Here is a 26,381-nt window from a genome sequence, read left to right as displayed (position 1 = left end):
CGCACAACTCAATGATAACACATTAACAATAAAGCAGTTGATTGTGGTCTAATTTAGTGAATAACTTTCTAAACTTTTTGGAAAGCAGTAACTTCTCTATCACTGATAAAGTTTGATTGTCTCATTAGTCAACAAGTCCGCCAGGGGGCGGTCAAAGTAAATCAAATATACTGTTACAAACAAAGCGTTTATCAAGGGTGCATTCAAGATCATATGTTTCTGGGACGTTGCTGCAACAGCAATTTCCAAAACTACGAATCCCAGAGAACCTCACCGCGCTTGCTATGTCAATATGGCCACTGTCAGACAGACAAAGGCACATCAATCTCGCCACGAAATGAAATTAGCAGACTAGAGGAGGACGGCTGTCATTGTGAAAACCGTCTGGTGCCTGTTCCCGTGTCGGGGATATAGAAGAGGACTTGTCGCGAGGACCAACTAAACACCGGTTTATTAAATGCTGTGGTGGACGGGGGCCCTAGATTCTAAGATCAAGGTAAGACGTGCAAGACTGGTAGCTAGTGAGTTAGCTAGCATAACTAGCATTTCTGCAGGCTCGCCCGCAGTCATTGGCACTGGTCCCAATGCTAGTCAGCAAGCTAACTTTAATAGCTAGCTAGCTAAGCGTTGCTGGTCAGTGGTAGAGGAGGGGCGAGAGGTTTTACTCCGCCCAACATCTGTCCACGAAAATAAGCCCACGAAGTAAAGAATTTGTCTATGGAGGTCAATGAGAGTGTCGAATTTGGTCAACAAAACATTTAATGGTAATTTGTTACGTGAGGCTTATTTAATATAATATACATTTCATCGTAGTTAGGTTGTTACGAATGCACTGATATAAGTGGCCTCACGTGGCATTTCGGTAATTTGGGGAAAGAAATGACTTTATATTGGAGTTGTGCCTGTTGTCATAGAGACAGATAGACTCATCATGGATATAACCCGTTTTAGCATGGACATTGCTATTGAGAGCTTTCACCATATTAAAAGTAGTCAACTGGGGGGGGGGGGGGGGGGGGTGATTCCTATGAGTTAGGAGCAATCAGTCAATGAAGAAGAAAATTGACTACTTTAAAAAGGAGATTATATAATGTCACAGATACATAGATGAGGCCTCTATCTATCTATGTCCTGTTCACATGCACTATATGTCCTCTCATTGGCTAGAATGGTGGTGCATATTCATTAAGTAAACCATTTACTGTTTTTAAGAAGCAAACTGAGCAAAACAAGAGTTTATATTGGACAAATTCAGGTAAGTCCCTCCCCGTTTTGTTCCGTTTGCTTTCGTTTAATAAACGTTTTGTAACAGAATTTGCTTAAAGAATACGCCCCTGGTCTTGCCTAATATCCATTGTTAGATTGGTCTTTGTCAGTGGTCACTTTATAGCTAATGCCAGGTCAGTTTTTATGAAGTCGTTGGAAAAGTCTGTTTGCTCTATAGAGGTTGTAAAGATTACTAGCTAGCTAACTAGCGAGATGTCATAGCTACAACAAAGATTTGAATAACTAAACCAAGATAGACCACAGCCTGCCATTTCCAATAAGACCAAATGAGTCATAATGGGCAAAACCAAGCACGAGCTAGCGAGATCCTATTTATGTGTTCTAGTAAGTATCCGCATATTTTCGTTAGGGAACGCCTACTCTGTGATGTTCGCTTGTGCAATAACTACATTTGCCTTTGCAGTCCTTCTAAACAATGTGATTTAAAAAAATTAAAAAAAACTTTGTAAAGGGTAAAGTCTACAAAACTTGGTCCAACAGATTCGAGTTTGGGGAACAGAACTGTATTGAGATAAAATGTTTAATTGATGAGAATATTTGCAGAATTTCTGCCTAAATCCATCTCGTTCCATCTCCCACTGCCGGACAGTGGGCTTCCTGTCACTACCATATTTAGTAGTGAGTGGAAACGCTAAGCGGTTGCTTCACATTTACATATCCGGTGAAATATCTGTGTCATTGTTCCATCGGTGGCTACAACATTAGTTTATATATTTGTCAAGCTAACTAACTAGCTAGTAATTAACGGTTCCCTGTAGCTATTTGTCATTGAACAACCATACTGCCATACTCAACTAATTAGATCACTAGCTAGCAACATGAATTTTGGCCACAAGCCATGCCATACTCAACTGGTTAGATAGTTCATGTCAAACAGAGCTATTTGCAAAGGTTGGCTAAGTAAGCTAGAGCTGGACCGTGATTGAACACCCCTCCTGTCCCCAAACACTTAGCAAACAGTTGTCAACTCTTACCCCTGAGGTGTTAGCTTGCTGTTTATCTACAGGTTATGCATATGGTTTTTGCATTGTATAACTGTTCGGACTGTGTTTGAGTTATTAGATTGTGTGGTTGAGTGGATCGTCCGCGCCATATGATGCATGGGCGTTCGTTTCCCTGTTGATTCACCGTGATTGTCATTTGAGTCACCATGTTGAAAGCCCCCACTTAATTTTAATCTAGACACGCATCTGATACCAAACTGACACCCCTTCGAAATAAAACATTCTATTTTTTACATTATGCACTCATCACATACTTTGAGGTATTTGACTATAGCTTTTGAAAGTAAGCAACAATAACAGGGGAAATAGGTTGGTTTAACCACAAGCTAAAGATTAACTTGTCAACCAAATGTTTGCTTGTCATTGATTAAACAAATTACTTGTCAGTAAACTTTTCCAACTCTGGTTTGAGTCTCCCTAGTTAAGCATGCACATGTTTCCTCTAGTCCAAATTTGTATATCATTACTCGGGTTACCCATTGCATTTCCCTGTGTAGGCTCTGTGTTGCAAGACTAGATTAGCAGTCAGTGTTCGCAATACAAAACCACAGCACAGACAGACACCAAATTCACCAGCGGTGTAGGCCTTTTCATTACGCCGATTCTGTTTAGCAACAGAAACCGTTTACTCCAAACGGAAAACGTTTTGCACCGAAAACAAGAGTTTCTATTGGACAAATTCAGGTAGGTCTCTCCCCGTTTCGTTCTGTTTGCTTCCATTGGTTCCTAAACTGTAAACGGTTTCCGTTGAAAGATGGTGTATAATAAATACACCACAGTATCCACCTTTCACCAGGTACCTGGTAACCCATAAGGTTTCTAGGCACAGGGAGTGAGGGTAAGTTTGCCATTTGCAGTGAAGCTAGTGGCTACCTTCCACATCTGGCTAAATACATCTTCCTGGCGCCTACTCTTTTCCAGGGGTCCTAACGATTCAACTAAACAGTTTACAAGCTTGGAATGGTTTATTAGGCATGGGAAAATGTGTAGCTGCAGGCTAAGCCCTTTTAGCTTGTGTACCAGTCTGTTCGTGCCATCATGCCACTCCTTTCAACTCCTTGTCATGCCAAACAGTTTGAATGATGGCACAAACAGATCTGGGACCAGGCTACGATCTTTTGCTCCCGGGGACTATAATTTCCTTGGCATTGCAGTTTCCAGCACAAACATGGTACAATAGATGCAAAGAGGTCAGTGGAATGCAGACCGTGGGGGATAGAAGGACGCCGGATTGGCTCACGTTCAACCAATCTGATCTAACAATCAGTCATGATTGATGTATTGTAACAGACCGACAATGTGGCTACTAAAGTCCCATTTTGATATATTTGGCTGTTTTCACTGCATATCATTTAGAAGTTGTTACTTTTCAGGTTTAGAAGAAGTGACTGCTAAATGCTAACTCCCGTTCATATGAACTAGTAGCATAGCTAGCATACAGACATCTGTGGTGGTAGTCCAAGTCATTTTTTAACTGCAATGCAGTTGATTGGTGACAATGACATGAACATGTGTTGGGGTTGACATCCATACAAGCAGTATACTCAAATGGTTTACCTCAACATGGTGTGAAATACACATAGAAACAATAGCCTAAATGTAGGGTAATTTTGCTGGGGGGCAATGAGGACATGCTGGATCTTTCCCCCACGCGTTTCCATGGCATTATTATTGTTTGGGTTGAGTTCTATTGACCTCTTTACCGCATCTATGGTTTCACATTCGGAATATGCTAATAGTTGCATCAACTTGTGTAGTATAAGTCACTCAGTCAGACTCAAACATGCTCAGTACATGTGTAAGACTTTATGTTTTTTTCCTGCTGAGTGTGTTCTGACACACAAACTTTTTAAAAGCCATGAGGCTCTCAGGGCATAGATTTCTCTCTCTCTCTTCACACCACCCTTCATCCCTCTCTCCCTCCGGTCTTTCTGCTGAGTAGAGATCTATAAAGATAATTGACCAGTGCTAGTCAACTCAGCAGTATTACACCTCTGTCCTCCCCAGAGCCTCTGCACCAGAGGAAGACAGGAAGGTCAGGGAGTTAAAGATTTGTGGAGAAACTTGTTTTACTGAACCAAGGAGCAGCAGCTTGACTCCAGCCCAGGGTTTGTAAATTGCAGACTGACTAACTATAATTGTTTCTCATGGTTTCTTCTTTTTGGTCCTGCCCACACCTAGCTGGCACACCTGATTCAACTAGTCAAGCCCTTGATGATTAGCCCAGTTCATCTATTAGTTGTGTCAGGTGAGTTTGCACTGGGCTAGAGCAGAACATGTAGGGTAGGTTTTGGTACGTTGTATAAGGCTGTACATAACATATAGTCAGGTCTCATTAGCACAGATAGAACAATGAGCCAGATGTTTCACCGGATGTATAAATCTAAAGAATCTGGTTTGCGTTTCCACTCACTACCAAATATGGTGATGAGAGGAAGCCCAGTGGCTGGCAGTGGGAGAGTATGGAGCGAGATGGATTTTGGCTGACATTCTGCAAATTTTGTCATCTATGACGTATTTGATCTCAATGCAGTTTTATTTTCCCAAAACTAGAATCTATTACAAAGTGGGCTAAGTTCTGTAGACTTTACACTTTGCGAAAGCTTCTAAAAATGGCATTGTTTGGAAGGCGTGCAAGGGTGAATTGAGTTATTTGCACACCCGCACTTCAGAGTAGGAAATCCCTAACGGAAATATGGGAATACATGCTAGAACGGGGCAAATAGGATCTCGCTAGCTCGTGCTTGGCTCTGCCCACCTTGCTTGGTCTGCCTACTATAATTAATGTGCTCCCATTGGAAACGACAGGCTGTGGTCTATCTTGGGTTACTTATCTTTGTCACTATTGTGTAATATGGATTAAGACTAAGTCTAGTCCATCTCCACCAGCCTTCATTCAGTAGGTCTAGACACTAGCCTGTGTGTGTGTACACGTATGTCCATGCATGTTTCTGTGCACCTGCGTCTGTGGTTGTGTCCTCTACTGTTTTTGACCCTGTCTGCTTCTGTCTGCCTGTTTGAACTGTACTGCGCTTTTTAATGCATGCATGTGTATGTATGTTTTGCACACTACTGTATGTACTTGTCTGTCTGTGATATCCTATACACTGTCCTATGACTCATCCCCACTCTCTTTCAAAGGGAAAATGTGGAGGTTGGCCGCTTGGGACAGAGAATTTTCTTGGCGTTTTTCCCAAGTCACACTCTCTCTTAACCCCTCCCTTTCACCTCTCAATCTTTCTTCTCTCACTCTCTTATGCATGTGTTCTCTGTCAGCTCTTTCTCTCTCACACATACGGTTCGCTCTCTCTTTCTATTTCCATCTCTCTCACCCTCCTCCCCCCTTCACACTATCTAAGTCTGTCTCTCTGTGTGTCTCTCTCTCACCCCCCCATTCACACTATCTAAGTCTGTCTGTCTCTGTCTGTCTGTCTCTGTCTGTCTGTCTCTGTCTGTGTCTGTCTGTCTCTGTCTGTGTTGGTAGAATAATCCATTTCATGTCTGTGCTGTAGCTCCTGAACCAGTCTTCACTAAGCATGCTGCTGATGAGGAGATAAAGTGTGTAAGCTGTATGATGTTTGTTCGTGAGTGCATACGTTTCTCAGCGTAGTCTTTTGTAAGAGCTGCCATGGTCTCCCGCATAATAATAGGTTATGTCAACATGTCTTGTGTCTATGCAGCAGTTTTCTGGATGTATACCAGGCAGGGCCTAAGGGGATGGTAGTAGTTTTCTGGACGTATACCAGACAGGGCCTAAGGGGATGGTAGTAGTTTTCTGGATGTATACCAGGCAGGGCCTAAGGGGATGGTAGTAGTTTTCTGAATGTATACCAGGCAGGGCCTAAGGGGATGGTAGTAGTTTTCTGGATGTATACCAGGCAGGGCCTAAGGAGATGGTAGTAGTTTTCTGGATGTACACCAGGCAGGGCCTAAGGAGCTGGTAGTAGTTTTCTGGACAGGGCTATATACAATCAGCAACAGCCCCCATCTTTCCAACCATCCATCAATCCCTGACCGTATCATCCACAGTCTTGTACTTCTCTCCTCCTTTCTCCATTCATCCTATCTAAACTCTCTTTTCTCTCACTCCATCTAAACCCTTTTCCTCTCTCCCTCTCCAGGATGTCTCGGTATACCGACGAGCCTCGTTTCACCATTGAGCAGATTGACCTGCTCCAGCGGCTGAGGAGGACTGGGATGACCAAGCCAGAGCTCCTCCACGCCCTCGACATCCTGGACAGACTGGATCACCAGCACGGACACAAGTTCGGACGCCGTCCCCAGCCCGCCTATCAGGGACCGACGTCCAATTACAACACTAATACAACATCTTCTTCGGCGTCCTCATCAACATCCACGACCGCCACACAGACTGGTTACCTGGGGAATGGGAGTGGAAGTGGCGGGAGTGGCCTGTCGCCGTCACCTAGCAACAACTATGATATGTCACCGCCCCCTCCGGCGGTTGTATCCGCCCCGGTTGCTATGGCAGTGGTGGCGCAGAATGGGCGTGGGGGTGGTGGCGATGAGCTGGTTGCCATGACGAACGGGAAGTTGTCTCTACCACGGTTTCCTGACAGTGTAGGCGCGGTGAGTGGCGGCGTGACGGGGAGCGGCTACGGGTTTGAGGCCAGCGAGGAGGAACTAGACGTGGACGACAAAGTGGAGCAACTCCTGAGGTGAGGAGGAGGAGCCTGGGTTTTTTCTGAACACATCAATAGGCACAACATGAGAACCAAACAAACTACATGTTACACTAGCTCAACGTGTTACACTAGCTCAACGTGTTACACTAGCTCAACGTGTTACACTAGCTCAACGTGTTACACTAGCTCAACGTGTTACACTAGCTCAACGTGTTACACTAGCTCAACGTGTTACACTAGCTCAACGTGTTACACTAGCTCAACGTGTTACACTACCTCAACGTGTTACACTACCTCAACGTGTTACACTACCTCAACGTGTTACACTACCTCAACGTGTTACACTACCTCAACGTGTCTTAATAAATAATCCTCATTTTTGTTTCGGGTTTTTAAGGTTTTCTAGTAAACTAGACCCTGAGCACAGAGTTTAGTAATGCATTAGGTGACACCTGTCTCTAAACATAGGCACCACACTTTAGTCACACGCGCACACACACACACACACACGCCCTGTCCGTCAACCTTTTCGCTGCTCTTTTGTATTGTGTGTTGTTCGCAGTGATACAGTCACTATTGATTTAGATGGAGTGATGAAAATAAAAGGGAAGGAGAAAAAAATGGCAATGAATTTCTGGCAGCTCAGCGCTGCCTCTGATTCTCTCACATTTTCCATGAAGAGGAATCAATATAAATGTAAATGAGAAGGCAGTGTATCGGCAGACAGAAGAAAGACTGTGTGTGTGGTTCCAGTGTTTTCACAGACACGTCACATCTATGGGAATTGCTCTCCGCTCTCGCTCTCCCCCCTCGCTCTCGCTCTCCCCCCTCGCTCTCGCTCTCCCCCCTCGCTCTCGCTCTCCCCCCTCGCTCTCCCCCTTCGCTCTCGCCCCTCGCTCTCGCCCCTCGCTCTCGCTCTCGCTCTCGCCCCTCGCTCTCGCTCTCGCCCCTCCGCTCTCGCTCTCGCCCCTCGCTCTCCCCCCTCCCCCCTCGCTCTCCCCCCTCGCTCTCGCTCCTCGCTCTCGCTCTCCCCCCTCGCTCTCGCTCTCCCCCTCGCTCTCGCTCTCCCCCCTCGCTCTCGCTCTCCCCCCTCGCTCTCGCTCTCCCCCCTCGCTCTCGCCCCTCGCTCTCGCTCTCCCCCCTCGCTCTCGCCCCTCACTCTCGCCCCTCGCTCTCCCCCTCGCTCTCCCCCCCTCCCCCCCCCTCGCTCTCCCCCCTCGCTCTCCCCCCTCGCTCTCGCTCTCCCCCCTCGCTCTCGCTCTCGCCACCTCGCTCCCCTCCCCTCGCTCTCGCCCCCTCGCTCCCGCTCTCCCCCCTCCCCTCGCTCTCCCCCTCCGCTCCCGCTCTCACCCCCCTCCCCCCCTCACTCTCCCAACCCTCGCTCACCCTGCCTCGCCCCCCCCCTCTCGCCTCTCGCTCTCGCCCCCCCCCCCTCGCTCTCTCCGCTCGCTCGCTCTCCCGCCCTCACGCTCTGTCTTTTGTCGCATTCACTCTGACAATCACCCATAACCATGTTTAGTTATAGTGCTTTTCTTCTAAAGTTTTGTTTCTGGATGGGGTTTGAGCTTCTGAATCTGATGGGTTTATGCTGCCAGTAGATGCCAACGTTTCAAATAGACCTAGCTGTGTATCACTAGCAATCACCAGCTAACAGGGAAGAAATCTGAGGGCAAGCACGGAGCGCGACTGGGCCAAGCTAGAACAGATTGTGAAGTTGCTGGAGCCTTTTGCAAATCCAAACTGACATCCAGTCGCTGTCTGATTTGGTTCTGTGCCTTCTCAACCTTGAGGCACACTTGCAGTCAACTACTGTTGCAAAACAGTTGGCACAGGTCCTCCTGAAGTCATTGTGTGAGCACTTCACATGCATACTGACTCCTCTGGTAGCCAACTTCTATCCAACCCCTGGAGCAGCTTGCCTGATGGACCCAAGTGTGTCCCTGGCACTTCGCTCAACAGAGATGAAGTCACTAATGAGGCAAGCAGAGTATTTTGTACTTCAGAAAATTAGAGGGTACAGCCGTGGAGCGGCAGAACCCCAGGAAGATGCCAACACGATGAATCTAGCAAGTATCTCAACCACAGTGCTTCAGAAGTATAGCTTCCTCTCATTGAAGATTTTGTCTGAGTCACCGTCCAGCTGGAGGGTCAGACTGGCAGAGCATTAAGTGTCGAAATACCTGAAAAAGGTTTGGGGTGGGGGGGCATGTTTAGACTCGCCTCTCTAGTTCTGGCAGGCAAGGATGGCTGGTTATTGAAAGCTGTGCCCTGTGGCATTGGATCTGGTATCTGCCTCGGCATCCCAAGTGTTCGTGGAGAGAATATTCTCTGTCTGTGGACAACTGCCATCAGGCTTGAGAAACCGAACGACCACCTCTTTGGAACGCAATCTTCTAGTAGGTGAACCAGAATATTGTTTGGTTGAACAGAAACACACACAAGCTGTCTGGCTGTGAACTGATAGATTTGTAAAGAAGTGTTGTATTGCTTGTGTTTTTGCTGCTGTTCCAGCTGTTGTTATCAACCCTGTTGGAAGGGGTTCGTTAGTGATACATGTTTCTGTAATATTAAACACGTCAAATGTGACATGACTTCATTAGTTGATTTTTCTTTCCGTCAGGTAAAGATACATGATGATTCTTACATCTACTAAAGTAAAAAACAACAACATTGGATTGGTGTTAACATGGGCAAGAGATTCCTTCCACCATATTTCTTGCACCAGTCTAACCTTTAAATCCAAGTCACGTTAGGATTGATTTATAATTTAAACCTAACCAAACTTATGTCCTGGCCATGGAGTTGTGTGGAGTCCTCTATTGGCCAAAAGCCGATGTTAGCAATGGCTGTGCCATTGAGGACTTACACCATTTTTATTTAGTCAACTCGGGGCTTCATTGGCTGATCCCTCCTGATGACCGGGTTGGAGTCGTGACAGCCGGGTCATGAGGAGGGATCAGCCAATGAATTTTACTTGTGAACAAGAAAATTAGACTTTCAGATGGAGAAGGCCTCAATGGCGCTGCCTATGCTCTCACAAACACCATCATGATACAGAGATGTTATGTCTATGGTCCTGGCCCATCACTCTATGTATTAGTGCCCCCCAGTGGCAAGAAGTCACATCACAAAAAACACACCATATGCCTACAACACCTCGCCTCCCAGGCTGCTGTCTGTCCCTGACACTGACACTGACACTGACACTGACACTGACACTGAAACTAAATCATATAAACAGGAAATAGAAATGTGTTTATGGGACTGAAACTATACTGAAAAAAATTCAAAGATTTTACAGAGTTACAGTTTATATACTGTAATGAAATCAGTCAATTTAAATTAATTCATTAGGTCCTAATCTATGGATGTCACATGACTGGGAACAGAGATATGAATCTGTTGGTCACAGATACACGCCCCTACCTTTTTATTTTTAAGGTATCAGAAAACCAGTCAGTATCTGGGGTGAACATAATTTGCCTCATGCAGTGTGACACATTTCCTTCACACAGAGTTGATCAGGCTGTTGATTGTGGACTGTTGTCCCACTCCTCAATGGCTGTGCGAAGTTGCAGGATATTGGCGGAACTGGCACACTGTCATACACGTAGATCCAGAACATCCCAAACAGGGCCTAAAATTTACTTTTTGGGCCACCAGCTACTGTGGCAGGTAGATTGAAAAATCTACCAGCCACTCAAATATATTTGCTGCTAACCATTCTTTTTTCTGTTAAAATTACACTAACAAAACACACACAAATTGATTAGCATGCTTTGTAATGTTTCTAAAAAAAGAAATACACTGCTCAAAAAAATAAAGGGAACACTTAAACAACACAATGTAACTCCAAGTCAATCACACTTCTGTGAAATCAAACTGTCCAATTAGGAAGCAACACTGATTGACAATACATTTCACATGTTGTTGTGCAAATGGAATAGACAAAAGGTGGAAATTATAGGCAATTAGCAAGACACCCCCAAAAAAGGAGTGATTCTGCAGGTGGTGACCACAGACAACTTCTCAGTTCCTATGCTTCCTGGCTGATGTTTTGGTCACTTTTGAATGCTGGCGGTGCTCTCACTCTAGTGGTAGCATGAGACGGAGTCTACAACCCACACAAGTGGCTCAGGTAGTGCAGTTCATCCAGGATGGCACATCAATGCGAGCTGTGGCAAAAAGGTTTGCTGTGTCTGTCAGCGTAGTGTCCAGAGCATGCAGGCACTACCAGGAGACAGGCCAGTACATCAGGAGACGTGGAGGAGGCCGTAGGAGGGCAACAACCCAGCAGCAGGACCGCTACCTCCGCCTTTGTGCCAGGAGGTGCACTGCCAGAGCCCTGCAAAATTATCTCCAGCAGGCCACAAATGTGCATGTGTCTGCTCAAACAGTCAGAAACAGACTCCATGAGGGTGGTATGAGGGCCCGACGTCCACAGGTGGGGGTTGTGCTTACAGCCCAGCACCGTGCAGGACCTTTGGCATTTGCCAGAGAACACCAAGAGTGGCAAATTCGCCACTGGCGCCCTGTGCTCTTCACAGATGAAAGCAGGTTCATACTGAGCACATGAGCACATGTGACAGACGTGACAGAGTCTGGAGACGCCGTGGAGAACGTTCTGCTGCCTTCAACATCCTCCAGCATGACCGGTTTGGCAGTGGGTCAGTCATGGTGTGGGGTGGCATTTCTTTGTGGGGCCGCACAGCCCTCCATGTGCTCGCCAGAGGTAGCCTGACTGCCATTAGGTACCGAGATGAGATCCTCAGACCCCTTGTGAGACCATATGCTGACACATGCAGATTTGTGGCCTGCTGGAGGTCATTTTGCAGGGCTCTGGCAGTGCACCTCCTTGCACAAAGGCGGAGGTAGCGGTCCTGCTGCTGTGTTGTTGCCCTCCTACGGCCTCCTCCACGTCTCCTGATGTACTGGCCTGTCTCCTGGTAGCGCCTCCATGCTCTGGACACTACGCTGACAGACACATCAAACCTTTTTGCCACAGCTCGCATTGATGTGCCATCCTGGATGAACTGCACTACCTGAGCCACTTGTGTGGGTTGTAGACTCCGTCTCATTCTACCACTAGAGTGAGAGCACCGCCAGCATTCAAAAGTGACCAAAACATCAGCCAGGAAGCATAGGAACTGAGAAGTGGTCTGTGGTCACCACCTGCAGAATCACTCCTTTTTTGGGGGAGTCTTGCTAATTTCCTATAATTTCCACCTTTTGTCTATTCCATTTGCACAACAGCATGTGAAATTTATTGTCAATCAGTGTTGCTTCCTAAGTGGACAGATTGATTTCACAGAAGTGTGATTGACTTGGAGTTACATTGTGTTGTTTAAGTGTTCCCTTTATTTTTTTGAGCAGTGTATATTACTCGTAAGAAGTAATGTGGTATATTGTTTAATATTTTTTTTGTGACCTTAGTCTTTTAAACAAAATACCACAGATGAGACTAAAATATTCACCTGCCCCTTTAAGGGTGGGATGTTACCGTGGTAACGCGACTCCTGTCATGTTTGTGCACGTGCGTCCGTCATCCTGTTCAATTGTATTTTGTCCCCCCACACCAAATGTGATCAGGACATGCTGGTTGAAATATCAAAATAATCTCTGAACCAATTATATTCATTTGGGGACAGGTCGAATAGCATTAAACATTTATGGCAATTTAGCTAGCTTGCAGTTGCTATCTAATGTATCCTATTTAGCTAGCTAGTTTGCTGTTGCTAGCTAATTTGTCCTGGTATATACACATTGAGTTGTTATTTAACCTGAAATGCACAAGGTCCTCTACTCCGACAATTAATTCACACAAACGGTCAACCGAATCGTTTCTAGTCATCTCTACTCCTTCCAGGCTTTCTCTTCTTTGGACTTTATATGGCGATTGGCAACTTTCATAATAAGGTGTATTACCATAATCGACCTCTTCATCTTTCAATCACCCATGTGGGTATAACCAATGAGGAGCTGGCATGTGGGTATATGCTTCTAAAAGCCAATGAGGAGATGGGGAGAGGCAGGACTTGCAGCGTGTTCTGCGCCACAATAGAATCAACTTCTATTTTAGCGCCTGGCAACGCAGACGTTTGTTGGCGCGCGCAATGATTGAATAACATGTATGTGCAAATGTATTTTGCAGCGCACGCGACTGGTGTGGTCAGCATGTTAGTCTGACTAGTAGAGGCGTTATCTTCTCTTCCCTAGCAGTTGAAATTCAATCATCGAAAACAACCTAGCTTGTGAACAAAACAATGTAAATGGCCAAGAAACCCAAGTATATTAGACCAACTTTTATGCCTGTGCGCAGCTCTTCACGTGCACACAGCTCCTAGGCAGGCAGTGTTGCAGTGCGAGTTGGGATAGGCTATATAGGTTTCGTAGTTCTTTGACTTTGTGGGAATATTTTACCAGCTATGAAACAAAACGGCAGAATTACTTAGAAAACAGCTACTGCAGCATTTATTTTACTATAAATATGATAATACTTGACCATTTTTTATTCCTAAATGCGAGTGAAATTCTTGCGTGGCTAGTGAAATAGACATCTTACCGCCAATCCCAAAATCTAGCCGCATTTGGCAGGTGGTGGGTGTTAGGCCCTGATCCCACACATGCTGAATGGGTGAAATGTCTGGTGAGTATGCAGGCCATGGAAGATCGTGGGGCTGTGCATTACCATGCTGAAACATGAGGTGATGGCGGCGGATGAAAGGCACGACAATGGGCCTCAGGATCTCGTCACAGTATCTCGTTGCATTCAAATTGCCATTGATTTAAAATGCAATTGTGTTCGTTGTCCGTAGCTTATGCCTGCCCATACCATAACACCACCGCCACTATGGGGCACTCTGTTCACAACGTTGACATTAGCAAACCGCTCGCCCACTCGACACCATACAGATGTCAGTGGCCATCGAAGGTGAGCATTTGCCTACTGAAGTCGGTTACGACCCCAAACTGCTGTCAGGTCAAGGCCCTGGTGAGGACGACGAGCACACAGATTAGCTTCCCTGAGACGGTTTCTGACAGTTTGTGCAGAAATTATTTGGTTGTGCAAACCCACAGTTTCATCAGCTGTTCAGGTGGCTGGTCTCAGACGATCCCACATGTGAAGAAGCCGGATGTGGAGGTGCTGGGCTGGCGTGGTTGTGAGACCGGTTGGACATACTGCCAAATTCTCACAAATTTGAGGCGACTTATGGTAGAGAAATTAACATTACATTCTCTGGCAACAGCTGTGTTGAACATTCCTGCAGTCAGCATGCCAATTGCACGCTCCCTCAATTTGAGACATCGGTGTCATTGTGTTGTGACACAACTGCACATTTTAGTGGCATTTTACATTCCCCAGCACAAGGTGCACCTGTGTAATGGTCATGCTGTTTAATCAGCTTCTTGATATGCCACACCTGTCAGGTGGATGAATTATGTTGGCAAAGGAGAAATGCTCACTCACAGGGATGTAAACAAATTAGTGCACAAAATTTGAGAGAGACGCTTTTTGTGTATGGAAAATTACAGGATCTTTTATTTCAGGTCATGAAATATTCGACCAACACTTTACATGTTACGTTTATATTTTTGTTCAGTATAAATAAAAAGAGTAAATCTGAAAAGTCAAGTCTTAACTGACAAACTAATAATAACTAAATAATTATATATACAGTACCAGTCAAACGTTTACTACTCATTCAAGGGTTTTTCTTTATTTTTACTATTTTCTACATTTTAGAATAATAGTGAAGACATCAACTATGGAATGGCACATATGACATCATGGTGTAACCAAAAAACAAAAATATATATTAGATTCTTCAAAGTAGCCTTTGTTCAAAGCTGTCAATCTTGGCATTCGCTCAACCAGCTTCATGAGGAATGCTTTTCCAACAGTCTTGAAGGAGTGTATTAAAACAAAATGACAACGAATAACCTTGGCATACACACATTTTCTCTGCACTTACCCCTCTTCTCCTTGCTTTCTCTCAGCCCCTCATATTTCCTGTTTTTGATTCAGTTTTTCCTTCCTATCCAACTCAATTGTACTTTCCGGTCTCCCGCTCTTCATGGCTTATCTTCATTTTCTCATTTCCTCTCCATCTTTCCACAGTCACCTCTCTCTTTTCCTTACACCATCCTCTCTCTAGCTTCCAAGTAAAGAGAACAATGTTCTCTTTTCTATTTTTCCTCTCTCTCGCTCTCTTTCTCTCTCGCTCTCTTTCACTCTCGCTTTCTCTCGCTCGCTTGCTCTCTCACTCTTTATCTCTCTCCCTCCAGAAGGGACAGTGCCATAATCAAGGAGGAGATCAAGGCATTCCTGGGGAACAGGCGCATCTCTCAGGCTGTGGTGGCTCAGGTCACAGGTCAGTATGCTTCCTAGTGACTAATACAGCACACTACACTATGTTGGAGTGGAACTGTGCTCACTTTGGTGTACACTTAAAACAGAGTCATCATCATGATTTCTAGGAGTGTTAGTGTGGCTTGAATGACACATAGCAAGTACTTCATCCACTGTATATGCATTGGCTAGTTAATAAATCTTGCTTTCTGTGCTCTTTCTCCCTTTCCCCCTCCCATATTTTTCTCTCTCTGTCTCTTTCTCTCCCCACCTCCCTCCAGGTATCAGTCAGAGTCGTATCTCCCACTGGCTGCTGCAGCAGGGCTCGGACCTTAGCGAACAGAAGAAGAGGGCCTTCTACCGCTGGTACCAGCTGGAGAAGACCACCCCTGGTAATGCCCACCACCACCACCCGCATGCCCAGTCCCACCACCACTTCCACGTCCTCCACCCGTTGGCAGACCCCCTCCTCAGCCCCCCCACCTCCAGCCTCCTCCCGTCTGTCCAGTCCCTCTTCAGTTGTTCCACCCGTTCCATCCACTATTAGACACTCTCTCTGATTCTGCACAAACTAGAGAGGGCAGAAGGGGTTATACGATGACAACTGATGGGTGAGTCCATTGACTATTTCTTGACATTCTAGGGCTGGAAAGTAATGATGGCCCTTCCAAATCCTCGCTATGTATCCCTAGTAAATAGTAAAAACTGTTACTTTTGCCCAATGTAATGCACTTTTCTAGGGGGCACTAATGCCAAATCTGTCTTCGTTTGTAGTCACTACATGTGACTACACTACCCATATGCCCTCTTGCGCCCCCTCTGTTTCAATGGACATAGTTTCTCCTCAGACATGCCCCATGCAGTATTAAAGTCCTTCCCCAAACTGTTCCAGTCAGTATTTGTCCCGCCCCAAATCCTTTTACAGCACCTTTCCAACCCCCCTACAACCTGTTTCTGCCCCCACAACCCCATTGTGTGTCTGACTCCATCCTGTGTCCAAATGTGTCACTTCCCATTTCCTGTGTCCCACCCTCTGGGTGCAGCAGCCAATAAGCTATCACAGCCACAAATATTCAAATGCTCATTAGTGGCAGGTGTTTGAGTAGCAGTAGTTGTATAGCTATGATGTTGCTACTACAATTGAGTAGAAATGTAAAGTGTTTTAAGCGCTGTATAAACCTCATTGAATACGTTATTATGATGACTATAGCTAGACCTTAAAGAGTACTGGTGTCTGACTGTATATGACCATGGTGAAAAACAGATTTTTAATAAAAAGCAAACTTGTGAAACCACACCGGCCTCTGTGTCTGTGTTGAGGGGAGGGTGTAGTGGCGCGCCCTGGTGGACTGTGTATGTCACAGCACCTATAGACAATTAGTGTAAGTGTGTACAGTGCTACATACAGCAGATCTATTTACCTCCGGGCTTCCAGCCCTGCTGTACTGCAGGGTGTTCTTCTTTCTCCCTAGTCATTAATTGATTTATCCATGCCACTGATTGGCCCAATAGTCCACTTAAAGGTCTTTTTTGGTCCCTGATTAGAGGGGAAGAAACAGCAGTGGTGTGGAACTCGAGGCCCCGATTTTAAAACCTGCTGATCTGTGTTGACTGTATCGATCTAGATGGATAACATGTTATTGTAGTTTATTTTAGTTACAATTTAAAAAAAAAACATGCATAGATTTGCAGTCAGGAAGTAATACATGTAAGTTCTAGTCAAGCACAAGCAAGAACATCCATAGATCGTCACATCAGTTACATATTTATATGTAAACAATCACATTCCCAACCCACCTTTCCCTGGCTGTGTGTGTGTCACAGCCATCCAGCAGCTTTCCTTGTTCATTAGGTTAATGCTCTGTGGTGCTATGCCAGAAACACCAACACTCACTACATACTGTAAACAAATCCATATTTCTGTCCAGGCACACACACACACTACATTTGATGAGGCTTCAGAGGGGGTTCACTGTGAATTACTGTCCACAGGTTCTTTTTTTATAGTCGCCACACAGCCAATATAACACTCTAAAGTTATTGTTCTTCTATACAATAGGGTGCTGAATCAAATGTACTCATCAACAATGAAAATCACAGCATTTTCCAAATAGTTTTCAAACATTCTGAACGTTTCACCTCACTAAATACACCCATGGCTAGTTACATCATGGTTGTATTTCCATGGTTACATCATGGTTGTGTCTCCAGGTGCAACTCTGATGATGCGACCCGCCCCCATGGCTCTGGAGGACGTGTTGGAGTTGCGGCAGACTCCGCCCCCTATAAGCTCCAACCCCGGGAGCTTCCGTCTGCGCAGAGGCAGTCGCTTTACCTGGAGGAAAGAATGTCTGTCTGTGATGGAGAGGTGAGGAGGAGAGAGGGAGTGGTGATGAGGGAAAGGTTGAAAGGGAGGCAGATGGGACGTGTTGTTGTGCTAGATAAGGGGTGTTCGTGGGGAAAAGAGCTTCCGTTACATTTGGAACAAAGTGAATATTGCCTAGTAAATAGTATTGTGGTTATTTGTATTTTCTCTTCCAGTTACTTCAATGAGAACCAGTACCCCGATGAAGCTAAAAGAGAGGAGATCGCTAACGCCTGCAACGCTGTCATCCAGAAGCCAGGTGAGAACCAGCAGGAGAAAAGTTTAGAGAAAGGACAGTGGCTTCAGAAAGTATTCAAACACCTTTACTTTTTCCCCCAATATTTTTTTACAAAGTAGGATTAAAATGGATTTAATTGTAATTTTGTGTCAACTATCTACACAAAATACCAAATTAATGCAATTTTTTATTCATGGAAAATATAACACTACCATGATTAGATAAGTATTCAATCCCGTGAGTCAATGCATGTTAGAATCACCTTTGGCAGCGATCACAGCTGAGTCTTTCAGGGGCCTCATTTATCAATCGTGCGTAGGCACAAATCCGAGCTTAAACCTTGGGATCATTTCCACAAAAAGTGTGAGATTTATCAATATGATTGTTTGCTTGAGAGTGTGCGTAAATGTACGCACAGCCATGACCATGAGTACGCACAGCCATGACCATGAGTACGCACATTACCAAGTGGTGGAAAAAGGAAACGGCTTGTCAAGTGCAGAATGGGGAAAATATATGTTGAAATTGTGAGAGTAATAATTAAATCATTTTCGATTTCATTGTGAATTCATGTAACATATTTTGACAGGATATATGCTGTATAATTTGACCACATCAGTGCATTCGTTACCATTATAATCCATATAAAATAGGTCTACATTCAAGGCATGTGTGAAATTATTAAATACGGAGATCTTGCTCTGTTTTAAGATTTGGCACAAGCTGCATTTGGCAGAGAGCGCATTTTTAGAGAAAAAAGCGAACATGTCAGCGGCAGCTTGCAGAATGGAATCTCACAGCCCTCGATGAGCCAATGTTTGAGTCAATCATCAGCAAAACGAACTGTACCATACAATTTCCATACACCATCACACAACAGATTGAAGTCAAGAGGGGTTTCTTTGCCATCAATGGTCTTCCCGAATACGAACAGAGCAATAGACGGCACCCACATCGCCATAAAAGCGCCATCCAAAAACGAGTTCAACTATGTGAACAGAAAAGACTTCCACTCTTAATGTGCAGGAGATGGGTTATGTGATTCACCAAAACCACTGCTGAATGGTGGTGGCCAGTTGGAACGCACGACTCGTTCATTCTGCAGAACAAAAGTGTTGGCCTACAGGAGGGAGCTGTTGAGGATGGGTGGCTTATTGGTTAGTGTTGCCTACTCATCTGAAGTATACTGAACAAAAATATAAACAAGCTGAAATTACAGATCCCATTTTTCCGTACGCACAAAAATGTGGGACGCAAATTTGTTTACATCCCTGTGAGTGAGCATTTCTCCTTTGCCGACATAATTCATCCACCTGACAGGTGTGGCATATTAAACAGCATGATCATTACACAGGTGCACCTTGTACTGGGGACAATAAAAGGTCACTAAAATGTGCAGTTTTGTCACACAACACAATGCCACAGATGTTTTGAGGGAGTGTGCAATTGGCATGCTGACTGCAGATAATTGCAAGTTAATTTCTCTACCATAAGCTTTGCCCACCCATGGCTGCCCAGTAGTGTGACATCCATAGATTAGGGCCTAACACATTTATTTCTATTGACTTACTTTCTTATGAACTGTAACTCAGTAAAATCGTTGCAATTTAGTGTTTATATTTTTGTTCAGTATATGTGACTTGTTAAGCACATTTTTACTCCTGAACTTATTTAGGCTTTCCATTACGAAAGGGTTGACTCTCAAAATACTTACTGACTCTAGACATTTCAGCTTTACATTTTTTATTCATTTGTAAACATTTCTAAAAACATAAATCCACTTTGACATTGAGGTATTGTGTGTAGACACAAAATTCAGGCTGTAACATAACAAAGTGGATAAAGTCAAGGGGTGTGAATACTTTCTGAAGGCACTGTATATTGAGTAAGTACACTTGTAACACTGAGAATGTTTGCGTGTGTTTGAGTGCAGGGAAGAAGCTGTCTGATCTGGAGAAGGTCACGTCTCTGAAGGTCTACAACTGGTTCGCCAACCGCCGCAAAGAGATCAAGAGACGTGCCAACATAGGTAGCGTTTACGACCCCCTCGGGGTGTGTGTGTGTGTGAGAGAGAGTCTGTATGTGTGTGAGAGTCTGTATGTGTCTGAGAGAGAGTGTGTATGTGTCTGAGAGAGAGTGTGTATGTGTCTGAGAGAGAGTGTGTATGTGTCTGAGAGAGAGTGTGTATGTGTGTGAGAGAGAGTCTGTATGTGTGAGAGTGTGTGTGTCTGTGTGCAAGAGAGAGTCTGTGTGTGTGTGTGCAAGAGAGAGTCTGTGTGTGTGTGTGCGAGAGTCTGTGTGTGTGTGAGAGAGAGTCTGTGTGTGTGTGTGTGTGTGTGTGAGAGAGTCTGTGTGTGTGTGTGTGTGTGTGTGTGTGTGTGTGAGAGAGAGAGTCTGTGTGTGTGTGAGAGAGAGAGTCTGTGTGTGTGTGAGAGAGAGAGTCTGTGTGTGTGTGAGAGAGAGAGTCTGTGTGTGTGTGAGAGAGAGAGTCTGTGTGTGTGTGAGAGAGAGAGTCTGTGTGTGTGTGTGTGTGTGTGTGTGTGTGTGTGTGTGTGTGTGTGTGAGAGAGAGAGTGTGTGTGTGTGTGAGAGAGAGAGTCTGTGTGTGTGTGAGAGAGAGAGTCTGTGTGTGTGTGAGAGAGAGAGTCTGTGTGTGTGAGAGAGTCTGTGTGTGTGTGTGTGTGTGTGTGTGTGTGTGAGAGAGAGAGTCTGTGTGTGTGTGAGAGAAAGAGTCTGTGTGTGTGTGAGAGAAAGAGTCTGTGTGTGTGTGAGAGAGAGAGTCTGTGTGTGTGTGAGAGAGAGAGTCTGTGTGTGTGTGAGAGAGAGAGTCTGTGTGTGTGTGAGAGAGAGTCTGTGTGTGTGTGAGAGAGAGTCTGTGTGTGTGTGAGAGAGAGAGTCTGTGTGTGTGAGAGAGTCTGTGTGTGTGTGTGTGAGAGAGTCTGTGTGTGTGTGTGTGCGAGAGAGAGTCTGTGTGTGAGAGAGTCTGTGTGTGTGTGTGCGAGAGAGAGTCTGTGTGTCTGTGTGCGAGAGAGAGTCTGTGTGTCTGTGTGTGAGAGAGAGTCTGTGTGTCTGTGTGTGAGAGAGAGTCTGTGTGTGTGTGTGCGAGAGAGTGTCTGTGTGCGAGAGAGAGTCTGTGTGTGGTAGAGAGTCTGTGTGTCTGTGTGCGAGAGAGAGTCTGTGTGTCTGTGTGCGAGAGAGTGTCTGTGTGCGAGAGAGAGTCTGTGTGTCTGTGTGCGAGAGAGAGTCTGTGTGTCTGTGTGCGAGAGAGTGTCTGTGTGCGAGAGAGAGTCTGTGTGTCTGTGTGCGAGAGAGAGTCTGTGTGTCTGTGTGCGAGAGAGAGTCTGTGTGTGGTAGAGAGTCTGTGTGTGTGGTAGACATCAGATATGTTATGATCAGGTCTGTTTTTTTCCGAAGAAGCAGCAATCCTTGAGAGCCATGGGATCGAAGTCCAGAGCCCTGGAGGACACTCCAACAGCGATGAAATCGACGGGAATGACTTCTCTGACCAGGTAACCACCCGTAAGAAAGTGGAGTGGTCCAGAACCCATGCACTTTGTTGTATCTGGCAGGTGGTCTACGATACACATGATGGATCACCCCTGAGAAAGTGAAATCTTCTCTCGCAGTTTGTGTTGTATGTTGTAGCCAAGGGGCGTGGTTTAACACCTTGCCTCTTTGTTTACCTACAGGGCTGTGAGGTTCCTCTGTTTGAGAAGAGAGCTGTGACTAGACCTTTCAGTCTCAGCCTCTTTGTTTACCTACAGGGCTGTGAGGTTCCTGTTTGAGAAGAGAGCTGTGACTAGACCTTTCAGTCTCAGCCTCTTTGTTTACCTACAGGGCTGTGAGGTTCCTCTGTTTGAGAAGAGAGCTGTGACCAGACCTTTCAGTCTCAGTCGACGAGACCTGTCCTCTCCCACACAGGTACTGTATCCTGTTATCCTGTTGTATTATGGTTTACATATTCATACTGTACTCCATGTTTGGTACAGAACTTTTTCTCTATACAAAATCTGTTAGACGCATAGCTAATCAGCAAGTGGGGGGGAAACAAATTCTTATCATTTGTTTGCATGCTTTTGACCATGCGAACCAGTTGTCTTCTGTAACCGAACAAGGGTGCGTCTCAAGGAGATTCTCCATCTGAAAAAACAGGACAGTGGAAATCAACCCGTTAGACTTTGCTTTAGCTATCCATGTCAGTGTAGGTCAGGGGTCTCAAACCCAGATGTGGTCTGTGAACTGATTTGTGGTTTTGCGTAGTAAATGCGCTGCTCAGTTGTCTGTCTCAGGGTTGAAGACCACAGATGTGTAAACATGACCCATGACTCCTCCCCCTCTTGCAGGTGCCCACCCTGCTGCCAAGCTGGCTGGCGGCTTGGCCCGGCTCGGGCAGGGGGGGCTTGGCCGCCCAGAGGGCCAGCTCTCTGATTTGCCGCTCCTTGCTCTCGGGAGCGGGTCTCGCTCAGGGGGCAGTGACGGAAGGTTCCAGACTGACAGGTGTGTCCTGGTCTGCCCCCTCCCCCCCCTCCCTCCAGGACGACGACTCCACCAATCACAGCAATGCCCTGGAGCACCAGGACCCCATCACTCTCGCAGTGGAGATGGCGGCCGTCAATCATAGCATCCTCGCCCTGGCCACACAGGCGGGGGGAGGATTGGCCCTGGGCGGGACAGGCAGTGACATCAAGACCGAGGTGGTGGAGCCCAACTAGAGGAAGGGGGGGCTGTGGATGAGCGGGAGGGATGAGAGGGAGGTATAGATGTGTGTATACATGACAGTATGAAAGAGGGAGGGAAAGGAGTGTGTACATCACAGTAAGAAAGAGGGAGTGTATACTACCGTTGAAAAGTTTGGGGTCACTTAGAAATGTCCTTGTTTTTGAAAGAAAAGCACATTTTTTTTGTCCATTTAAAATAACATCAAATTGATCAGAAATACAGTGTAGACATTGTTAATGTTGTAAATGACTGTTGTAGCTGGAAACGGCAGATTTTTTAAATGAAATATCTACACAGATGTACAGAGGCCCATCAGCAACCATCACTCCTGTGTTCCAATGGCGCGTTGTTAGCTAATCCAAGTTTATCATTTTAAAAGGCTAATTGATCATTAGAAAACCCTTTTGCAATTATGTTAGCACAGCTGAAAACGGTTGTCCTGATTTAAAGAAGCAATAAAACTGTCCTTCTTTAGACTAGTTGAGTATCTGGAGCATCAACATTTGTGGGTTCGATTACAGGTCCTCAACTGGCAGCTTCATTAGTAGTACCCGCAAAACACCAGTCTCAACAGTGAAGAGGCGACTCCGGGATGCTGGCCTTCTAGGTAGAGTTCCTCTGTCCAGTGTGTGTGTCAATTTGCCCATCTTAATCTTTTATTTTTATTGGTCAGTCTGAGATATGACTTTTCCTTTGCAACTCTGCCTAGAAGGCCAGCATCCTGGAGTCGCCTCTTCACTGTTGACGTTGAGACTGGTGTTTTGTGGGTACTATTCAATGAAGCTGCCAGTTGAGTACTTGTGAGGCGTCTGTTTCTCAAACTAGACACTCTAATGTACTTGTCCTCCTGCTCAGTTGTGCACTGGGGCCTCCCACTCCTCCTACTTTGGTTAGAGCCAGTTTGCGCTGTTCTCTGAAGGGAGAAGTACACAGCGTTGTACGAGATCTTCAGTTTCTTGGCAATTTCTTGAATGGAATCGCCTTCATTTCTCAGAACAAGAATAGACTGATGGGTTTCAGAAGAAAGTGCTTTGTTTTTGGCCATTTTGAGCCTGTAATTAAACCCACAAATGATGGAGCTGATGCTCCAGATACTCAACTAGTCTAAAGAAGGACAGTTTTATTGCTTCTTTAATCAGGACAACAGTTTTCAGCTACGGTAACATAATTGCAAAAGGGTTTTCTAATGATCAATTAGCCTTTTAAAATTATAAACTTGGATTAGCTAACACAAGTGATGGTTGCTGATAATGGGCCTCTGTACGTAGATGTTTCCAGCTACAACAGTCATTTACAACATTAACAATGTCTACACCGTATTTCTAATAAATTGTTACTTTAATGGACAAAAAAGTGCTTTTCTTTCAAAAACAAGGACATTTCTAAGTGACCCCAAACGTTTGAATGGTAGTGTATGTGTGTATACGTGACTGTGAGAAAGAGAGTGTACATGGGGATGAGGTTATAGTTGAGTATGAAAACATTGTTTGTCATGGTGCAAGTAGAGTTTATTGGAATGTTATACTGTAAATCAGGAGTGTCAAACTAATTTTGCCCCACGGGTCCTACCTCCACCCCATCCCCTCCCTAATACCTCTACCACCCTAGTAAACCCTTTTAGACTGTTCGAGGTGTTGGGAGGCCTGGTTCTACCTCCATCCCTATCCCCTAATAGCTATACCTCGTTACCCCCTAGTACCCCCTTTAGACTGTTCTGGAGGCATTGCGTTGGCAAGTCTGGTCCTGAAAGTGTGGGTGTATGTATGGTATATGCTCTTGTCTGTGTGGGTCTAAAGATTTAGAATAGTTTATTATGTAACCCTGCACACCTCCCTCTAAGCTTAGAGGGAGGTGTGCAGGGACCCCTGCCTTGGCACCTTCTCCCCAAGGTGCTCTGCACACTTTGATTCTCTTACTCTCTCATCGCTCTCACTCCCTATGCCTGTCATCTCTACCCCTCTGTCTTTGTCTCCCACCTCCAACTTCGCAGTATAAGGGAGACGGGAAGTGGTGAGGGTTTAACAGGCCTCTGGAAAAGCCTATATATTCCCTAACATGTATTTCCTTGTTGTAGCACTACCTAAACTGGTTAGGTTTAAAGCCAGTGAGATCAGACATTCATTATATTATTGCTTACAAATGATGCTATAAAAAAACTGCCCCTAAATTCTTAATAATGAAGGGAATAGATAGAATCATGCTTGCTAGTGAGAGGGGCCTTGTGTATGTGGTTGTTATGGGGGTAACTATAAGCATATTGTAGCTGTACCCAAAGCATTTGTTTTTAGCTTTTAACCTTAATTTAAGGCAACCGACTGATGTTATCACGTTCCCCAGTTGAAAGGAAATTATTTACGCTTTTAAAAGATTGCCAATCAAGGGTGCATTATAAATGTCCCTATTGGTACTGGGAGTAATGCAAACACTTATTTTTCTATATGCCATGACGTGTTCTACACACAAGCTGTTATCTAAGATACTTACTTTTAGATTGTATTTTAAAAAGACACTTTATGGGAGAAACTACCATGGCGCTTCAGTTTCCTCCACTCGTAGCTTATTGGTCATCCTGAGTGATTGACAGACCAGGCAGGCAATAGGAGGAAGGAAGACTGATCTGCTGGCTGACACATGTTGGAGGGTTAGGGGTAATTTGGTGTTATAAACACCTTCCCCTTCCCTATTAGCCAATTCCCCTCAACTCCCAGGTCACTGCTTTTAATGTGAAATAAGTGAATAACTTTGATTTTCTAACCTTTACAGGGGTGGTTTAGTTGTGTAGGTCCTATTATGATTAAATCTGTAGACCTCAATCCCAAACGATTTGGAAACGTTCTCATTGCCAGATCTACACAACGATTGGAGTGATGGCCCCAGCTTATCGTTAGACCACTTCTAAAGTGTTGGCTGACCAGCGCACATGCAAGATTCACGGTGCAGAGATTAGACTAACATTGTTTGGGGTGAACTGTCCCTTTAAGTCATCCAGTACGTATTGAATGACAGCCAAGTTGACCCGAGGACGGTTTCTGCTAGCCATTAACCTAGTGCTTTGTTCTAATCAAATGTATCTTACAAGATAAGCGATTTCATATTTTACTTCCATGTGTAAAATTCTGCCAAACAGGAATGTATATTGGATTCATGAAATGCTTTTTATTTTTTATATCATGTTTTGTGTTCGTTTTCCATTTGATATGCACAATCTGCCTTGTGTTTTGAATTGCATCACTCAAAGGCAAAGCTTCTTCCTTCAGGTTTGAGGTCTTTACTAGTCTCTCAAGACCGTTAACCTGAGACTTAATGCCATATTAAGTAGCATACATTTGGTTTTGCGTCTTTGACATCACCCAAATCTCTGCATATTAAACCAGGTGAAAAGGTTGCATTTGCTCAAGACTGCTACTCAATGAACTTTAACCTGTGTGGGAGGTGCTTTGCCTTTGCCGTTCCGAAGGAACGGATATCGCCAGTCCTTGTATGAGTATCAAATTGATATAGTTAAAGAGTCCTGTTCTCCTACTTCAGAATTTAGTGCCTTTTTTGGACAGTAGACTGTTCTGTAATGAATATGTAGAAAACTATGCCTTTGTTACATTTTCTCATTTGTTTACTGTACCTACTAGAGAATAAAGAATGAACAATGTGTGGTTTTGTTGAGCAACTGAAATAACTGCATGATTTCACAATGTGTATCAACTGGTTCAAATCTTGAACTTGAGCTGCACATTTAACTCAAATTGCCATCAATGCATGGCTTCCGGAAGATCACT

The 26,381-nt window shown here is 45.0% G+C and overlaps 1 protein-coding gene across 3 annotated transcripts; it reads left to right on the top strand.

The window, feature by feature from the left end:
• Positions 1-230: 230 nt before the first annotated feature.
• LOC129811505 (homeobox-containing protein 1-like) lies at positions 231-26,254 on the top strand. Of its 3 annotated transcripts, none has more exons than XM_055862867.1 (10): positions 231-496; positions 6,413-6,970; positions 15,224-15,309; positions 15,569-15,679; positions 17,499-17,655; positions 17,829-17,911; positions 19,824-19,919; positions 21,307-21,398; positions 21,727-21,810; positions 22,233-26,254. In XM_055862867.1, exons 2-10 carry the CDS (start codon positions 6,414-6,416, stop codon positions 22,599-22,601), a joined length of 1,635 nt encoding a protein of 544 aa, XP_055718842.1. In that variant the 5' UTR covers positions 231-496; position 6,413; the 3' UTR covers positions 22,602-26,254. The 3 variants fall into 3 exon arrangements, with proteins under 3 accessions (XP_055718842.1, XP_055718841.1, XP_055718843.1); XM_055862866.1 differs by having other exon boundaries at positions 21,304-21,398; XM_055862868.1 differs by having other exon boundaries at positions 232-496; positions 21,310-21,398.
• The last annotated feature ends 127 nt before the right edge of the window (positions 26,255-26,381 follow it).

This window comes from Salvelinus fontinalis, chromosome 15 (assembly GCF_029448725.1).
Source record: "Salvelinus fontinalis isolate EN_2023a chromosome 15, ASM2944872v1, whole genome shotgun sequence".
NCBI classification, from domain to species: Eukaryota; Metazoa; Chordata; class Actinopteri; order Salmoniformes; family Salmonidae; genus Salvelinus; species Salvelinus fontinalis.
The sequence above is the reverse complement of the archived record's forward strand: the minus strand, read 5'-3'. Positions and strand labels throughout refer to the sequence as shown.

Excerpts from the sequence above, each read along its gene's own strand:
- LOC129811505 (XM_055862866.1), top strand. The coding sequence starts at position 6,414 with ATGTCTCGGTATACCGACGAGCCTCGTTTCACCATTGAGCAGATTGAC. Across the intron at positions 15,310-15,568 it reads TGTGGTGGCTCAGGTCACAG|GTATCAGTCAGAGTCGTATC; the intron begins GTCAGTATGCTT and ends ACCTCCCTCCAG. Across the intron at positions 17,656-17,828 it reads TGTCTGTCTGTGATGGAGAG|TTACTTCAATGAGAACCAGT; the intron begins GTGAGGAGGAGA and ends TTTCTCTTCCAG.